The sequence below is a fragment of the Cottoperca gobio genome, chromosome 3 (assembly GCF_900634415.1).
Source record: "Cottoperca gobio chromosome 3, fCotGob3.1, whole genome shotgun sequence".
Taxonomy (NCBI): Eukaryota; Metazoa; Chordata; class Actinopteri; order Perciformes; family Bovichtidae; genus Cottoperca; species Cottoperca gobio.
The window spans coordinates 21,624,419-21,643,957 of NC_041357.1; the positions used below are offsets into that span (position 1 = coordinate 21,624,419).

A 19,539-nucleotide genomic window follows, 5' to 3' on the forward strand; every position below is an offset into this window, starting at 1 on the left:
TTCTAAAATCAGTTGTGTGATTAAGAGATTACCTGAAAAAAATAAAAATAATTAAGGATGGGGTAAACTCATTGCATGAAAAATTGTAGACTCCGGAAGAAAGACACTGATGAAAATTGAGCAATGTTTTTATCTGATTGTGTTTATGATCCCATCTCCCACACATCAGTGACTTCAAAGTGCACAGATTAATAGAACATACATTAATAAATTATATTTTCTTGTTGTGTGTGTCAGAACAGGTTTTAAAGCAAATCATGGTGGGAGGGGGGGGGGGGGGGGTTTAACAGCAAGAAGGATATTTTGGGGGAAACTAGCAGTAGTGGCATGTGTGTGTTTGTGCACATGTTTGCATAAGAGATGAGGACTGCTTGACAAAAAACTTCTTGCGAACACGAAACGCATGCTGTGCACGAAATCCCCCAGTTCATGTGTTTCCGCAGAGTTCATGAATGTACAGATGTTTTGTTCTCGAGATGTATGGTTGCATACATGAATCACCTGAAGCCTAATTATAAGTAGTAATGAAAAAAAAGATGAATAAAATACTTAATACCTGATAGAGAAGTTGTTTTTTGAGCGTATGCAGGGAGGTGAAAGCACAGGTTCAGACAGAGCAGCTTTCCTGGAGCTGGTGGAGAGTTCAAGGACACTTCAGCAGGGTGGGTGGATGCTGACTGACTGACTGGAGTCTTCAAAGGCCGTCCAGTCTCCTGCCTCCTCTGGAGATTCAGAACAATGTAGAATAAGAAAAGCTTTCCCAAGGTGTTGCTGTGTTATTTTGTTTCTGAGTAGTGTGATTAAAGCGGCTCTCACTTTGCTAGGTATGAAGTGACAGTCTGGCACTGAGCCTGACATCCATTGATGACAGACCGTGGCAGAGGCTTTCATTAAGGCTGATCATGTGTGACCTTGATGTGTCCTCTGGTGCCCTCTGCTCCTATTTAACAAACATGCTGTTTATTATACTATTACCGTTCGAGTTCTGTATAATTCTGAACAGGAGTCTCTTGGGTTCGTCATCCAATGTTGTTATGACATGCCGCCCATTATAATGATGCTATCACCATACAGGCAATTTTGTGATACTGTATTCAATATAAGAAACAATCATTTTCTTTAGGCTTCCCAACATCAGCTGAGAAAACATACCACTGGAATGGCAAAATAATCTTTCAAAGTCTTCCATGCTGTTACTTGTACATTGCCGTTTCATCGATCATTCGTTTGAAATTATTTATTTATGGTAGAGTCAATTTCAATCCTCATTTAAAAAATAAACTATTTTACCTAACAAAAACTCTAATAAGGAAAAATCAAATAAATAAGATAAAATCAAAAGAATAATTTAAAAAAAGGATCACATGAGAAACAAAATATAAGATCTGTGACAATTCACTTGAACAACTCACATTTTAGCATGTTATAAGCAGTATAAAAACATTTAGAGTAATACAGCAACCAGCATTATAGTCATCATCGATGTGCCATCATTTTTAATTTAAATTTGTATCTGTGCAATTAAGTTAAACACAAACCTCAAAGTGTGTGCGTGTGTGTGTGTGTGTGTGTGTGTGTGTGTGTGTGTGTGTGTGTGTGTGTGTGTGTGTGTGTGTGTAATTGTAGCACATATGATTTTGTTTACCAAATAACAGTCTGATTACCTCCTGAGGTTTTGCTCTCGCAGAGCGAGACAACTGTGCTCAGCAGCATCCTCCCTTCTTCCTGTGTAATGGCTTCTTCATGCAGTCAATCATACAGTCGTCATGTTGCTCAGCGAACACATTATGAAGCACAGTTATATTTCCTTCTGACATACATTTACTTAATTCCCAAACTGTGATGATGAGGAACTGTCCAGTATGCTTCTAAAGATTTGTTTCTGATACACATTATTGTTCTTGTGAGGGGACAATATTTTGTCATCTTAGTGGAGGAAGATTTAGTTACTGTCACATGAAATTATTACTGGTGCATGAAAAGTATGGCTTATCCAGTTAAAGTGGGCAACATGATATTAAATGAGTTATCAGAGTGAGTGTACAGTAATAATATGATTTGTAATAAGTCATATTTTATGGCATTGCAATTATAAATAGAAGTTGAAAAAGTTTGAATAAACATTTGAACTCTTTTGAAATGTCAGTATTATTCCCCCAAATATTGCCACTTTAATGGGTTTTGAGGTATATAAACCACGTCTTTATATTGTGTGTCTATATGCCTCATATTAACAACACATTAATAGTGTTGTGGGTCTGCATGCATGCACGGCTCAAGCAAGTAATAGTTAAAGTATCAGCAGCAAGGTCAGTTCCTCACCAGCAGAGTTGGCTGCAGAGAGGCCATCCAGCAGGTCAGTGTTTGACTAAAACTGTCAGGAAATGATCTCTGCTGTGGGAGGTAAAGACGCATACACGTGTCTAAATTTCTTTTCACACTTTCAAACCCATACTTAATTAATTGTAGCTTCCAGCAATTTGACAGTCACGCTGTGTGAGTGTATGTGCAGCTGGCCCGGTCACACTCCATTCACCACCCATCTGTCCATGTCAGACCGGCCTCCTCTCCACTCCTCCTCTTTTTACTTCTTTACTTTTGTTCTCACTTTTACACTCACCTTTGGAAAATCACTGCTTAGCCACGAACACTGTGAGCAGTGAGCTGTTGGCATATCCTGTAATCAAGATGGCTTGTGGTTCGTGACACTGGCCTTTTGATTATTCCCAGGGTTAGGACAAAGACATCAGGGAGGCAGCATTTAATGTCAATGGTCCTCGCCTCTGGAATACCCTGCCCAAAAGAGCTGAAGGCGTCATAATCTGTAAATACTGTTAAACGAAATCTTAAAGCACATCTTTTTACCTTGGCGTACTCTTAATCTTAATACACTAAAATATATTTGAATCTTTTATCTACTGTCTTTTACTGTGCTATGTTCATTGTATTGTTAAGCACCTTGTATTTCAACTTTGCACAAAAGGTGGTATATATATATATATATATATATATATATATATATATATATATATAATTAAGTTTAAGTTTATTGGCCCATTGAGACATGTCTGCGGAGGGTGTTAGCAGGAGAGACGTACGAAGACAGAGAGATACGGGGTTTGGCTTTTTGAGACAAGTCTAAAGCTGCACCAGGTTTCTGATGTACGCTTGCAGACGGGAGACAAAAATGGAGGTGAACAGCTGGCTCGGAGTAGGCAGAAGCAATTAACCAAGAGTGATGGATGATGGATGTACGTAAAAAGCAGTCACTGTCGGCCCTTTTGTCATTATCATGTCAAATGATGACAGCAACTACAACAGTTTAGGGTAATTCTGCTCAAATAAAGAGTAAACTCGGGTGTAGGGTAAACATGACCTGACAATGTAGAGAGTTTACAGGTTAGTTAATCATCTGAATGTTCTTCCCTGTGCTTTGTACCCCTCCTGCATTGTGTTATGGTGCCCTTTAATGTATCAGCACAAAGTTAATTGGTTGCTCTTCCATGCAGACATGAGCATGAGTGGAGAGTTGAAATCCAGCCGCTCCAGGGCAGCGAGTAAGAGGGCCAGCAACACCACTTATGGGTGAGTATGACCCCCCCCCCCCCCCCCACACACACACAAACACACACACACACACACACACACACACACACACACACAAATACACACACACACAAATACACAATCTGAGATAATCATGCACTCTATTATTTGCCGCAACCCTTTACCTGTAACTCAATGACTGCACCTCAGCGTTGCAATCAATGCAGCATTATTCGTTATTAGCTTCATACCAGCTGTGTATGTAAGCTGCTATTGATTTTAGCCAGAGGTGCTGTCTCCATCCGTCAATGTTTTAATCTCTCTGTTGATGTAGTGCACACATATGACTGGAGCTGATTACTGTTTATTGCTGGCGGTTCAATACCGCGCCAGGGAGCTACACTAACATTAATTGTGTGCTTAGATAGAGACGACAGTGTGTGGGCTTGTTTAAATTAATTCATGCTTCCATTACTTTTACCTCTAACTCTCTCCTTGAACCGCATCTCTTACTCTGGCTGCAGCTCTGTAGGCTTGAGTTCTTCTAATGAGCATAAACCACAGAAAGTACTCAAGTTTGAGCTCTAACCCCACTGACTCTGACACTGCAGTTTCTCCTATATGTCATCTGGAAGCCCATATATCGTCCTTCATACAGCAATGAACGTGGAACCAATAAGCAAGGCCCTTAGAAAACATCACCATAATCAGAAAAGAGAAGGGAGACACCATTATTGCAAAAATTGGGTTCCCGAAACCACTTTGTCAGATGTAAAAATAATAATAATACTAGAAATAATAATGAAATTGCTTTGAATAGCGGCTGCAATACAGGCACAAAAGGCTTTTTGCTGACAATGGAGATAGTGAGAGGAGAGATACTCGCATTAAAGCAACTGGGGTAAACATAATAAATAATATTGAATTACTTTGCAGGACATCCACCCTAGGGCACCAGAATGCAAATCAGGTTAGGATCCCAAACAACAATAGCAATTGAATATTAACAGATGTAATAATATTGATGCCAGCTTGTTTGTCCTGAGCCAAATCAGCAGATCAGCATTATTATTCTGCATAACTGGGACTCTACATATGTGTCCAGCTCCACTGTAAATACTAATATTTTTTTCATTCCTGGCAGCTCTATTTTCTGTCCTTTTGCTTTATTCATCATAGCATAAGTATGTCGAGGAATACATATTGCGGTATAGGACATTATATATTATGTCCCCAGCATGTCCTTCAAAACTGTTAATCCATCTTTCTCCCTCTGACCATCTCTGCCTAGACATTAAATCCCCAAACGTTATGTGTCCATTCCCCCATGTAGTTATTCAACAGCGTGCGGCCATGCATTAATGAGATTAGTCATACAACACGCAATGAGTTACCACAAATAGAACACACCTGAGGTAGCAGCAAACAAGATTGTGTTTGGATTTTTATTGGAAGACAGCATCCAAATGTGTCCATCCTTCTCTCTGCACAGCTCTGTATAGATGTTGAGTTCTAGGGAAGAGAGAAACAAACTATAAAACAAGCCAATCTACATGTTCATTTCCCAGTAACAGAAACTACAATACAGCTACAGCCACAAATGTAAATCATGGCGAGACAGCCACCAAAAATCTCTCTGTCCAGACTCCAATAATCCTGCTCTGTGCTGCTGGCAGCAGTGTGCCCTGTCTCCTCCCTCCTCCCACTGTTCTCACAGAGCTAGCCAACAAACACTACTGCCTGTGGCCTAGATTACTTTGTGAACAAACTTTCCAATTCATGACTAAGACGCTAAAGCAATGTAATCTGCTCATGAAACACCATACGGGTTGCATGCAATAGCATGTTAAAATTGTTAGAAAGTTGGATTTTATATGTCTTCATGTAGTGGACGTACTCACCATGATGTCACACATTGGCTTCAAACTACCGTTTTAAAGCATCAAGTTGGGCATTTTGGCTGTAGCCATCTTGTTTTTTTGGAACCAGAAGTAACAACGAGAGGGTGGAGTAAAGTACAACCAAATGCTGAACAAGACGTTGTCAGATAACCAAAACGTTCCAATTAACTTTCAATGGGTTAAAGTTCTGAGATGAAAACACGGACAACACCCAGAAGGGACAACACCTTGGTAGCAAGATAGCTTAATACGCTGCTTTATCGTCTATATTACTATAAATGGGACCATAATTTACTAAATGAATGCTGTATTGAGGAAGACCTGAAACAAGCAATTGGGAACAAAAACTCTTTAGGAAAAGAGAAGCAGGGTCATTTTCTCATAGACTTCTATACAATCTGAGTTATTTTTTTGCAACCATGTGCATTAGAACGAATGCAGGTTGAAGGCACTTCCGCATTGGCTTCACTTTTCAGACACAGAGGTTTCCTTTTGGTCACGACCCTGACAATATAAGGGTTTTATCATAATTTATCATCCGTGCTTTCTGACTGTCACAGCAAGTCCCCTCTAGCTTGGCGAGTCCCAGCTGTGGAAGGAGGGATGGGGTCGAGAGAATGGCGAGCGTTTCACAACCCAGATGCTGCTGCTGCTGCAGCCGTGGCCTCTGTGTGCTCCAGTGCACTATTACAAAAGCTCAATGTACTGTGTGGCCTGTATAAGAAGGCTCAGGTGCCAGAGGAAGGGCCCCAGAGGTGTGTGTGTGTGTGTGTGTGTATGTGTGTGTGTGTGTGTGTGTGTGTGTGTGTGTGTGTGTGTGTGTGTGTGTGTGTGTGTGTGTGTGAGTGTGTGTGTGTTTGTGGTTAAGTAGTTAGAAGAGACAGAGCAATATTACAGTGAAGACTCTAGCACTGTTCCTTAGTTTATAACTGTGGTCATAGCTTTCTTTGTAAATTGTACATCCTGTGTTAAGGTCATAACAGTGCTCATTTTATCATATGCTCCATTTTTCATCTCAGTGAAAAGGGACTGGCCTGAACACCGAGTGGCAGAGCACACTGAGCATCTGGTCTCTAGTATTTCTGTCTGCTTTCCCCATGCTCTTCACTCATTCAATATTCTCTCATCTATTTTGACTACAGAAGGGCTGGTCATAGAGGAGTGTAAGTTATGATGGAAACTATGCAGCACGCCCATCTGTCATATAGGCCTTAAAGAGACCGACGGGGGCAGAAGAGGTGGATGCATTAGGGTATGAAGTCTGCAGTTGCCAGGAGCAGAGGTGATGATGTCATATCTGTTCTACGCAATAAACAGCGTGCGGCAACTTAAAGACTTATCTGATAGCAGATATTACAAATATGGGTAAAAGGGTGACAGGAAATGGGCCACATAAGTGGGCTACAACAACTCTAAATATAATTCTGCTACCGGGGTGCTCCCGATCATACAGGTTTTAAACCAAAGAAAAACAAGAAGTCAAAGTTATTTAAAAGAGAGGACGAAGGAGAACGGCAAAATCTAAAACCAAACTGTCAGGTTGCCACGGTTTACTGACCGACTTCCTGTTTCAAATTTGACCTCCCATACTTCGCAGTGTTGCGTGACTTCCATTTGGAAACAGTTGTGTGAGCGTTTATTTCTTATCGTATCAGACTTTGTTATAGTGGTGTGTTCAGCTCAGCTATCACTCTGATGAGTGTAATGTTACTGATTATGACAAAAACTATGTAATAAACCAAAATGATCCTTTAAGTATTGTTTAGAGGCAGATATAGCAGTATTGGAAACAGATCTGAAAGGCTACAATATGAAGCTTTTTTTTTTTTACTTTTTTTTCTTTGCATTTTTAGCCATCCTTCTCCATCTCATTTGTTCCCATGCAACACTTGTCACTTATTTTGTCAGATTGTATATGTGTATCTAGCCTGAGGCTCGGCTGGTTGACATCTGTAAAAAAAAACACCACGGGCAGTGAAAAAGCAAAGGGCAAATGGAGGCAATCTGCAGTTAAGAAAACAATGTTGAAGTTCACCCGTTTTCACGAATGACCTTTGTGCTGGACATATTTCTATGACATCGCTCTGATTGTCACAACACAGCTGACTGCCAGCTGTTATGACACCCACCCACAGCTAAATCTGTTTGCACAACATCTTGATCATCTCTTTTAAAAATGACAGCTACACACATTGTTTAAGAAGAGGGGATTGCATAATGTGCAAGGTCACAGACTCATAGATTGTTAATGGGGATAAGATAGCATGTTGTAGGTATAAAAACATATGAATCAAAATATGTAAAATAGATGCAACATAGTGCTCCATCCAACCCCACCCTCTACCCTTTTCACAGTGTGGATGTCGAGTTATGCTGATGAACTGTGCACAGGTTGCTCTTGATCCATGCAGGAGTCTAGTGTGAGCTTGTGTGACTGAAAAGGATAAGATAACCATCTGGCAGGCGACCACATTAATTTCCTTACAGGACATAAAAGTAGCTGTTCTGTGTTCGCTGACTTGGCTAGAAGTCATTGCGGCATGTATTTGATATTTGTTTTTTATATATATTCAGATAATCAACTAATAAAGGAAAACAGGGCAAAATACAGGTAGAAAGAACCATCAGCTACTGCAGCCTGACTTGTTCATTTGTTGTATATTGAAAAACACAGTTTACATCGATGAATTTCTCACCAGTTAGTTTCTCCTCACAAATAGCCGGATTATTCTGCTTGTGCACCTCGCGGTGAAATAAAGTTAAATGAATTGCGGAGAGCGTTATAGGCCTGTTGGTCAGTGTTTTCGTTGGGAGTAGCAATGTTGTTCTGGCCATGTCAGAGACTATCAGGTCCACTGACTGACTGTAGAACAAGCATGAAATCTATTGCTTGGTGCATGTTTAAGACCCTGGCTCACCTCCAGCTCAATACAACAAGATGTTGTGTGTTGTGCCACATAAATCTATAGATTTACCACACACACACCTTTCTAACATTTCCGAAAACCGTCAATCCTCTCAACGTGCCACTTGTACAGTAACTGACCAGTTGTGTTGAGGTGAGAAAGGAGGCAGGATTTAAACTTGTCTCTTAAGCTCTCGTTTCTTTATTCTTACAACTACTTCTGCCTCTTTTTGTGTGTACAACTGAGTGCCTTTGAGGAGAGACTGTCCCTCAGTGTGTGCCATTATCTCCATTTGTACAATTACTTGCATCTCACCCTGCCTTCAAGTGTAGCCATTTGGAACAGCTATAAACACTTGACTTTAAATGTGTTGGGACGACACTTGGTACGCAGTAGTTCACTTGAAGCATAACGAACCCAGCATCCTCACACGCCATCCCTGAGTGAGCAAGTGAGCACCATTGGCAAGAAAGTCTATAAAGCTAAGGCAAGCTTTTGCAAAACAAAAAACAGCCTAGTAATCATTCATCAAAGCCCTCTGTACCTTCCTCTTTCACTTCATCATCAATTGTATAGTGTCACTGCTATTTACATTTTTTTTGTCCGGTTTTCCTGCTGCTCTTTGTCGTTGTCTCTCTGCGTGGATGCACACGACGACGTGCTGTCTGCAGTCCATTCCTGTGTGAGGGTTACTGTAAGGTAAAGGTCAGTGCAGTCAGAGGTGGATGTACTGCTGGGGAAAAGGTTGCCGTGCAGAGAAGGGAGGAGAGTGTATCTGCTGGTTTCAGGGCCACTGAAAGCTTTTGAAATGGCAGAGAACAACTGAAGATAGGAGATGGGTGAGTAGAGAGAGAGGTGTATAAAGGAAGGAGGGAGAGAGCGATATGGAGTCTGTAGACATGATGCTCCGTGGACAAAGGTCATGAGTCAGTGGAGCTGACACCAATAGCTCGTGTGTGTGTGTGTGTGTGTGTGTGTGTGGTGTGTGTAATTGTTGGTTCACATCCATGTATTCTGTGGCTGTGTGCATTACCAAGTAAGATGAGTTATCTCTCCTGTCCTGCAGGCTTATCACTCTACAGGGGTTGGTCCCTCTGCTAATGAAGTCATCTCTATCCCTACTGCCTACTCGATGCTGGGAGGAAAAAAGTAAGGGAAGTAGGTGGGAGGGAGAGAAAAGAAGGCATGAATAAGGATTGATGCAAAAGAAACGCAGGGTGTAATACAGAGCAACAACATTATGTGTGGAAAAAACTGAAAGAGAGAGGAGTAGATAGGAGAGAAAAATGCAGAGAGAGAAAGAAATAACAGTTGGGGAGAGTGAGGGGTGAAGAAAGCAAAGGAGGGAAAGCAAGTGAGCACTGCACTGCGTGTCATTGGCCCCCTGGCGTGAACAATCCATCTCAAATTGATCTTCCAGCTCGGCCCAGCAGGGCATTCTGAATCAATCTCAAATTGATCTTAGTGCCAGAGGTCGGGAAAACTAGCAGTGGAGCTTATCAGAAATATAGTGGTGCTGGGAGGATCTGACAGGGAAACTTATCACACTGCACAACAGGAAATGGGCTCTGAGCCCCCGGGGCAGCAAGAGGACGAGCCTGCTACCTGTACACACCCACACAAACCACACACACACACACACACACACACACACACACACACACACACACACACACACACACACAAATAGTCAATGTCTCTGCGTGTACCCAACACAACCATACACTGACACATGCTACCCAGTGTTCAGCACAGTATGGAGAGGGTATACTGTACATAGACATAGACTCATAAACAAACACACTCACACAAGCTCTCTCTCTCTCTCTCTCACACACACACACACACACACACACACACACACACACACACACACACACACACACACACACACAGATCATGCATCAGTACACACCTAGAGGCTGTGTCAAAAAATAAAAAAGTTTGTCAGAGCACAATATGTCAATATATTTTAAGTTAGACAGGTGAGATTTGAGGCCTGGAGCCCCTAATGGCTTATAACACATTTAATGTGTCCTTAGCAAGGCTGTGTGAGAGGCCAGAGGAAGGACAATCAATACCGGCTTGCAGTTAGACGGTCAGTCAGCTTAGGGGAGCAACCTGCCTCTCCAGGCTCAGTGAAAAATAAAACCATATAAACAATTGTTCAAACGTGACTTTCAGCACATAGTGTCTGTGAAAACACTTCGAAAATCCAGTCCCGGAGTGTAGAAACTTCTCCTACATGCCAAAGCTTCCTAACATACTGAACATACTCATAAGATTATGAGCTAATATAAAATCAAATGTCTGATGATATCACCAGATTGAAGCTGAAACTATACAGAGCACTACCAGAGACCAGAACACACAGAGAACTAACTCAAAGTTAAGTTTTATGACCGAGAGAGCTGCAGAATGACACAGAGAGAGCAGCAATACAAGCAATGATAGACTGAGGCTACATCCAAACTAATACATTTTCATGTTCAAACATTTGCAAAGATTATGATTATAGATTAATATTAAATGAACCACTGGTAGTCAAGGCTGATGCCATTTGTTTTATTCCAGAAAAGGGTCACGTGATATTTGCTTGACGAATCAGGGAAGAACACGTCGTGACTGATAGGACATTACAGTTCATTTAGCTGACGCTTACCATGCGACAATAATAACAACCATGAGGATACAACTCCGAAAAGCAAGAATCTTGTAAGTTCATCAGCTTCAAATAGGTGAAATCATTTAGGTGCAGAAGAATAGCTTCAAAATAAGTTTTTTTATTATTATTGGCCAAGGTGCAGTTGAAACAGGTGGGTTTTCAGTCTGCGACGGAAGGTGTGAAGACTTTCTGCTGACCTGACATCAATGGGGAGCTCGTTCCACCATTTTGGATCCAATCGGGAAGAGTATGTTTGGGGTCTTTGTCTTCAAAAGTCTCCGTTTCTGCCCGTCAAAAACCCTAAGACTAAAAACAGGTTCAGCAGCATTTTCAAAAGTCTCCGTTTTAGGGGTTGAAAAGTAGTGTGGACACTCGACGTAAATATAGTAAAAGTTATACTTTTTAAATTGAAAACGTATTAGTGTGGATGTAGCCTAAGGGAGTGCAGTGAAAAAGATGGGGAGGGGGTTGTCTTTGAGCATGTCAGCGATTGGAAGGCAGCAGGAGAGCCTTTTTTGTGGCCTGGACTAGAAAAGCTCTCTGTCAGCACAGAGGGGTAATGGGGGTTAGCAGGGTGAATAGAGGGAGTGAAGATGAGTGTGTGAGTATATAAAAAAGTGTGAGTGTGTGGGTACAAGTGGTTGAATGTCCCAAGGGGTACTACAGGATATCGGTGATCCCAGTGACCCTCAGGACGCATACGTGCACTCACGATACCAAATAATGATCGTCACTCTTTGGAAACTTGCATATAAGCATTTAGTGAATTCAATATAAATGGTTTCTTCCACGGTGTTAGGCAAAAAAACACACACCATAGGAGGGGGAAATGAGCAACTCTGCAGAATCAAGTGCTTCGATACAGAGACAGATGCTGATTTAAAGACGGGTCATGAAGTGGACACCCTGTTGTGGCTTCGTCTTCCTCTGCACAAGCACTAACTTTAGCTAATGAACGCTTCAGCTAAAACAAGCCAGACCTTTTTTTTGACCTTTGTCCTCCATGAGGGACACACACATACACACAGACCTCAAAGTCACCTCCCTGCAGCTTTACTGTGCGGTGCAGCTCCATTTATTCTTTCAGTGTAACCTGGGATGCCTACTGATGAATGCCCTTCACATAACACATTCACATCCTGGTGTTTTATTACGTACACCCTCTGTTGACTAAATTCTTAGACTATTTCTTCTCAGCAGACATTTAGAATTGTCGTAGCAGGAAATGTACAGGTGAAACAAATGCCATTATCGATGGCTTGGCTCCATCAAGTGTCCCTGTAAGCCAGGACAGTGAGCCAGCAGCACCCTGGACCTGGCTCACCAAAATTAAATGCAGTCGTTATTAATATTATCAATTACATCTGTCCTTTTCCTGCTATGACAAGTCAACGTGCTGCCTGCTGTGACAAAGGTTTGTTGTGCACGTTGGATCACTGACACATTGTCATGCCTTACTGGGGCACTTGAATAGATAGAGCTACTGTTGAGCAATACGTTATATAATACTACAAAGATATAAATATATTATATTTTTGAGAAATTGTTAAAGAGGAACCCTACAATTCTACAAATCAGCTGGGTCTGGGTTACAGGTCTGAAAATCACATCTTTACTCAAGGCTACATTAGCTACTACTAGCATAACACACCCTATCCGGTAATGTTATAGGACTCCATTGCTAAATCACATTGATACAAAAATTGCATATAAATCCAATATTGCCATCAATCAGTCCTGGTCATTTATTGCCCATAATGACCTAATACAACCTAGAGACTAATTGTCTCGCTGCTTATATAATGCTAAATGTGTACGCATTATCATATTCACCATCTGTGAAGTTATGTAACAATTACCATTTTCTATTATGTCCTTATATCCTTGAAACAGAGTTTAGATGAGCATTCATTTCTGCTGCATTTTCTGCAGTATCAGCCCACTTGGTTTTTGTCTGAGCTGTACAAAAGCAATGTCTTAGAGTCGTACATTTGTTTCCCTCCTTCAACAAATCCCCGTCTTTCTCTGTCTCTTTCAATCTCAAAGAATCCTCAAAAAGGGAAGCAGATACAGGGAGGTTGTTGAATTAACGTAGCTAATGTTAGTTGAGGTTAAAGTTTTGTCCAGTGAGGATCGCAGACTGCAGTATGAGCTTGACTCGGTAAATGTCGGTCCTGTCGATCACAGTTAAAAACCACTGGCAGCTCTTCTGAGGGCCGTTCTGAATGGCAGCTCATTATTTGCCCGAGATATCCCCTCAATGTTCAGATCCTTTCTTGCAGTCCGAGGAGAGTTCTGGGTTTGTTTGCTCCGTGGCTGGATGACAAATTCTAACTACACACAGCTACTTGCATACAAACACACACACACACACACACACACACACACACACACACACACACACACACACACACACACACACACACACACACACACACACACTTACACACTCAGAGTTTTGGTATTTTTGTGACAGTGTCTTGTCTTTTTTCCGTTCCTTTTGATAGCGAGCAAATAAGTTAATTTTAGCTCGGTGTAACCATGCTGCTTTGCCCTTCATGCAGATGAGCTGAAGTGACTTTTAGCTTTTAATTCTTCAATAATTTCAGGACAACAGCGTAGTTCATGACACGAAAACGATGCGGGGGCTTGACAGAGTTGAAAACGCTGAAAGGATTAATTACTCCAGGCAGCCCTGGGTAACCTTTTAACTTTGCGCTTCTAAGTCGGTTCTGACGGGAATAGTCGCCCCTTTTAAGAGGAAGTGTCGTGATATCTGTGCTCCTCAAGCTCTTTATGGAAATGAGTGAAGGGGAGGAGTCTCTCTGAGTGCCCTGGATGTCACTTGTCACCTTACTGCTGTGTAGTTCTGCTAATTAGCGCTAAATAACCTGAACTCTAAAATTTCCAATTACTGCTCCCTGCGAGACCCGAAGCTTTTGATGAATGGCATTTCCCTCCTGGAAAGAAGCCACACATATTCGAACACGAAGAAGTACACGCGATGCCGCACCAACAAACAGATGACATGTTAACCAGCCATCGTTTACCTACCTCTCAGTCCCTCATGAGCACCAACAACAAGCTTTGGTTCAAAAATAACCTTCTCAAAGTTGGTATAAAAAAAAAAATTAAAGTAGCAACTTTGCTAATTTTGTTGCTTGTTGAGTTGTGTGCAGATGGTCTCAAGTCACGCAGAAGAATTGGACTTATCCCACTCCAAACACTCTGCCTCCAGGAGGATTAGGCCACATTGTCGACGCTACTGAGGGGTGCATATTTCCACAGCACGTATGCATCAAGCTAAACCCACACTTACATATGCACATATTTATGGTGTGCAGACATACCTACACCCACATACTGTGCGTGCACAATTACAGAAATCACTACAGCACACACACACAGACAGATTATACTTTATGTCTTCGAGTGATTTAAAGTCGAAGTTTTTGGCTCTGTGAGTTTATTTTTAGACTTGCTTTGTATTTCTTTATCAAACGGAGGCCAGATGTAGCACCTGATCGGACTGGATTATATTTATTTTTACTGTGACAACAAAACATGTACAGTGTTATTCATGTATTCAAATCCTGCCCTGCAATAATGCTAAATGAGTCATTCATATAAAAGCTGTTTGGGTTTTTAATCACAGTAAACACCTGTAAGATCGCCTCATTTGAAAGGCAAATTATGTTAATCTTTAGTTTAGAAAGTCCAGGGTCATTTACAGTGAGCTCCTCCCCTCCCCTCCCCTCTCCTCTCATATCTGCTCCTCTCCTCTAATCTATAGTCAATTTTCCATCACTGTTCGCTGGTAATGATGCTAAAAACACAGGCTGATTCATGATTTCCAAACTCATTATTTGAAACTTTGACTAATCAAACAGTAACCATACCATACTACACCCCGCCTTGTTTCCTACAATCCTACAAGCACGCTGCATCAGTCAGGAATGCCCACACCCCGACAGCTGTAGGAGAATCTGACTCATTTCTCTCTCTGTCCCCATCCTCCTTGTCTCTTTAACAAACGCTATACTCCACCCTTTCTCACCCTCCCTGTCCTCTCCACTTTATCCACTCTTGTTTGAGAGCTTTGGCAAGGTGGCTCTTCCTCCTCCTGCCATTTGAGTGTTATTTTACCACTGATGAGTGCACCTGTAAGGGGACAAGAGGGATGCATTCTGATGGACAAATGGGCCAAAGAAAGAAAGAAATCTTTCTCCTGTGCTGCACTCTTTATTGAGTCTCCTGTTCTCTGATGCATGTCTTTTGTCTGACATGTGTCTGTTATGCTCCAGCTCTAGTCCTGGCTCCTGTTCAATGCCTTATTGATGCCGCAGCACTCCCCAGCTCCTCTCTATCAATGCACTGCTCTTCCGCTCCTCTTTCTGACGATGTGGCTGCAATCAAGCCCAAATGGCTGTCAGCGATTCAGAGCTACTTAAACTAAAGTGAGGAAGGATGAGTGCAATCTGACCCTTATCTATGTAGCGCTATGTCTCCGACTGAATAAATAGCTCTTGGTCTATAATTCAACCTTGATGCATGTAGGATATGAGCTCCTGGAGTTGCCATTACTCTAGTACCTCTCATGCTCCGGCCTGTAGCTGTGCATCAGCACCCTACAGCACACACAGTATTTCTAAATGATGCAGCCCAGTGAGCCAAGCAGTAATGGATGTCAAAGAGCAGATTACATGGTAATGTGTTATTGATCTTCTACTGTCCGGCACACGTTATTGATTAAAGAGTGTGTGATCGCTGCATGTTTAAGTAGGATCTCAGGAAATAATAAAGATGCTGTTTGTCAAGTGTAAAAGCTTCCGTGTGTGTGTAGGGGTTGTGCAAATATGGATTAAATCATCTGTAATTGTGTAGGTAATGTTATACAACAATATAGATGTCAAGGAACTTCATTAAAAACAATCCTGTAAATCCAATATTGCCATGAGGCAGTCTTGCTCATTGATTTGCAATATTCAATGAAACCAGAGATATTAAAGGGATAGTGTGCAGTGCCACAGTGTAAACAGCATATAAAGGTCTCTTTCTGACACATATTATGTTTTTGTGTGTGCAAAACCCCAACCAGAGCAAATTGGTGTATTTATTTAACTAATGTGGCATACAAACAATTAGAATCAAAATCAGAAATCTTTTATTCGTCTCACAGTGGGGACATTTACAGTGTTACAACAGCAAAGGGAACAGTGCAGATGAAAATAAAATAAGTAAAACATATTTAATAAAAGAGGAAAAAAGATGTGGAATAATGTAAAAATGGGTAAACAACTATGGTAGAAATAAGTAACGGCATAAGTAAACAATAATAAATATAAAGTGAAAATTGCACATGAGCAGTATTGCAGTCAGTACAACATATCATTTACTTGTATTTATTATGAGAATCCATCAGAAATAATATACTATTTTCTTGTTGTAATCTCTCCATGTGCACCTTGCCTACTTATACATACAGTATGTATGTCAAACGCGGGTACAGGCGTATCTGAAGCATCGCTCGTGCATTTTAGACAAAAAAAAAACAAGAAAGAGTCAAAGTAAGAAATTGTGAATGTGAGTAAAATGGAGAGCATAACAGTGACAGTGATTACATGAAAGGCAAAGAGGGAGTAGATAAGCTCAGTCTGTCCTTCGAGACTGTCTGAGAGAAAGAGAAAGAGCTGCCAGCACTCCCTTCATCTTCTCTTCTTCCCCATCAAAGCTTCTCTGCTCCCATCTTGATCATACTCACCCTTAACATCCCTTGGTATCCCTGTCGTTCTCTCTCTCCCCTAATTGTCAATCTATGAACACAAATGTAGTTTTCTCATTTTTGAAAGCGCCAGAAAATTCCCACTGTACAGTTTTCCACACTGTAATCTCATTTATTCTTGAATGCATGTTCTGGTCCGTCTCTCTGTCTACATGTGCGTTGTATTCCAACGTATTGTCTCTTGATTGTTCTGCTTTATTATGTTTTTTTCTCATATTTTCCTATGTCTCTGGACAGGGGGCCATGTTGAAAACTCACCTTGTGTTTGTAGCTGAGTGTATCGGTTCTAGTGAAGCTACTTCACATTCTCTTTATTCCCAAGGCCACCAAGGGGATGTTTCATATTAAACGACTAAATATGTTGTTAGTCAATGCCCTCCATGTTCTGATCTGAGGACGCATTTGATCACCATTTCAAAACAACTTAGTGGAAAGATTTTCTTTTTTTCTGACTTTTTTAAGATTACCGGACCGTCATCACCATGGATATAATAATAACCACTTGGTTAATTTTAGGGAACAATTGCAATCATGGTTAAAAGAAACCAGCGTAGACTCTTGGAAACTGATGTTTTGTTGACCCATCTGTCCACGTCCTTCTGCCGACATTGTGACTCTATAACAGCGTCACACTATTTCCTTTGTTGCTCTCAACTGACAAGAGTCATCATCCCAACAGCTACTTGAACTTAATCGGACGCATTGTAGTTTTTGGGCATTTGCTAAAACCACCCACGTTTTTCTTGTCCCTTCTGATTGGCTGGCAGGTTTGTGTTAAAGTTGTACCGACTATGAAAACATACTATAATCATGGCAAAGAGTAACTGTTAGCCCGCAACACATTTTCCACTCTATGTGAGACTGGGTTGGTCTGTCCTTACATTTCATCAGCTGGATTTTCATCATGTCTCATTGGACTTCACTTTGACGTAATGTAACAACCTTTGTTTGACCTTTGCGTTTTTATCACAAGATATGGAGCTCTGGGAGTCACTGCTGGGACTTTAATGGGCAATGAAACAAAGGAAAGGCTCATAACCATCAAGTGTCCTCGTCTCTTATTCAGTCATATCGTGACTTGACACCAAATCATCCTAATTGTTTCAACTTTCCAACCCATCAGCATCTCTCTCATGTAACCATCTGCTGCCTTTTTATCTATGTTTGCCAGATGAAAAATATACCAAAGCAACCTCAAACGGTAATGGACTGCATTTATACCACACTTCAGGTTTCCAAATGTACTGTATGACATTTGCATAAAAAAAAGGTCAAACCTTCTGCACACTGCAAAAAAACAGTTCAGTGTCTAATCCTTCGGTCACATGGACTTCAGAGAGAGAGAGCATGAGACACCACATTGTGTTGGTCGAATAAAAACTGAATATGAGCTAAAGAAAATGCAGAATAACCTATTGCTCTGAGCTCAGGTAAGTAATACAGAAGTATTGATATAATACAAAACAAAGTGTTCTTCACAATTAATACCATTAGGCAAGAAAAAGTGAAGAGATGAGATTATTTTTGAAAGTCCATTACATTGGATGATCTCACATAAATTATTCCAAATTGTGGGAGCAAGAACAGCCTTCTGGTCTCCCTTAAGTTGCTATGAACTTGGACACAAGCCTAAACAATCCAGAAATGTACTCAGGTACTTCACCCTGTAGCACTACTTGATAGGTAATTACCAGAGTTTTATATTTAACTCTAAACTCCACTGGTAGATAATGGGGAGAGGCCAATGTTGGAGTAATGTGCTTCCTGTGCTTTCTCTTTGTTAGAAGATGAGCTGCAGTGTTTTGAACCAGCTGAGGGCGAGCTGCAGCTCCTTGGCTGAGGCAAGCATATAGAGAATTACAGCAATCTAAGCGTGAAGACACAAAAGCATGGATTAATTTCTCAGCCCCTTTAAAGGAGGGAATATGTCTCATGCTAGAGTTATTTCTTAACAGGGAAAAGCATAACGGAACAAGTTTGTTAATATTTGTCAGACGGGAGGTAAGACGAGAAGTGAAAGGAAAAGAAGCGTGTATAGCCTGCAATGTCTGATCGTATCATTGCATTTTATTGCATTATTTTTGTCAACTGTCCAACTTTGTACTATTCACAGCTATAGTTAGCAACAGGCACAACATACAAGCAGCAATAAACCCACCTTTGTATCCACATGGAGAATGTCACCAACTGTCACACAACCGCACTCTAATCTGACTGCATTTGCTCATATGTCTAATTGTGTAACAACAGGTGAGATATTAAAACAATGGCTATGTAACACAATGAGGAGCACATTAACACTCTTAAAAATGGAGGCTGACACATGACATGAGACTTATGTTCGGTAATCCTTTTCTACAATGCATGCTGGGAGGCTTCCCTACACACTTACACCCCTGTAGTGCTACATTAAGAGAGGTAAAAGATCCCTCTAGTAAATAATAATAAATGGATACACTTTTAAGATTTAGTTTCAAAGGGATTCTTGTGACTGGTCCAAGAGCTATTGTCCAATAGAAGTTGGTGTACGCGGTAGATAATCTGGATTCCTAAATTCATTCTGAGGCTTGTGCTGCTAGTCATTTTGAATATGTCCAAAATGCATTCAAGTAAAATAAAAAATTGACTCGGCTCCTATCTTTCTTTAACTCAACCTGCACTCTGTCCTGTCTTTAATCTGTATTCTCAAAGCAGCACAAGATCATCTTGAAACATGCCTGTCCTTCACCTAATTGTAAA

General features: G+C 41.0%; 1 protein-coding gene across 1 annotated transcript in view; it reads left to right on the forward strand.

Annotated features, from left to right (window-relative positions):
- LOC115003601 (heterogeneous nuclear ribonucleoprotein C-like) overlaps window positions 1-19,539 on the forward strand; it is a 32,686-nt gene that overhangs the window by 1,799 nt on the left and 11,348 nt on the right. Inside the window, exon 2 of the mRNA XM_029425463.1 lies at window positions 3,510-3,585. Coding sequence (XP_029281323.1) covers window positions 3,510-3,585 — 76 coding nt within the window. The remainder of the gene's footprint in view (window positions 1-3,509; window positions 3,586-19,539) is intronic.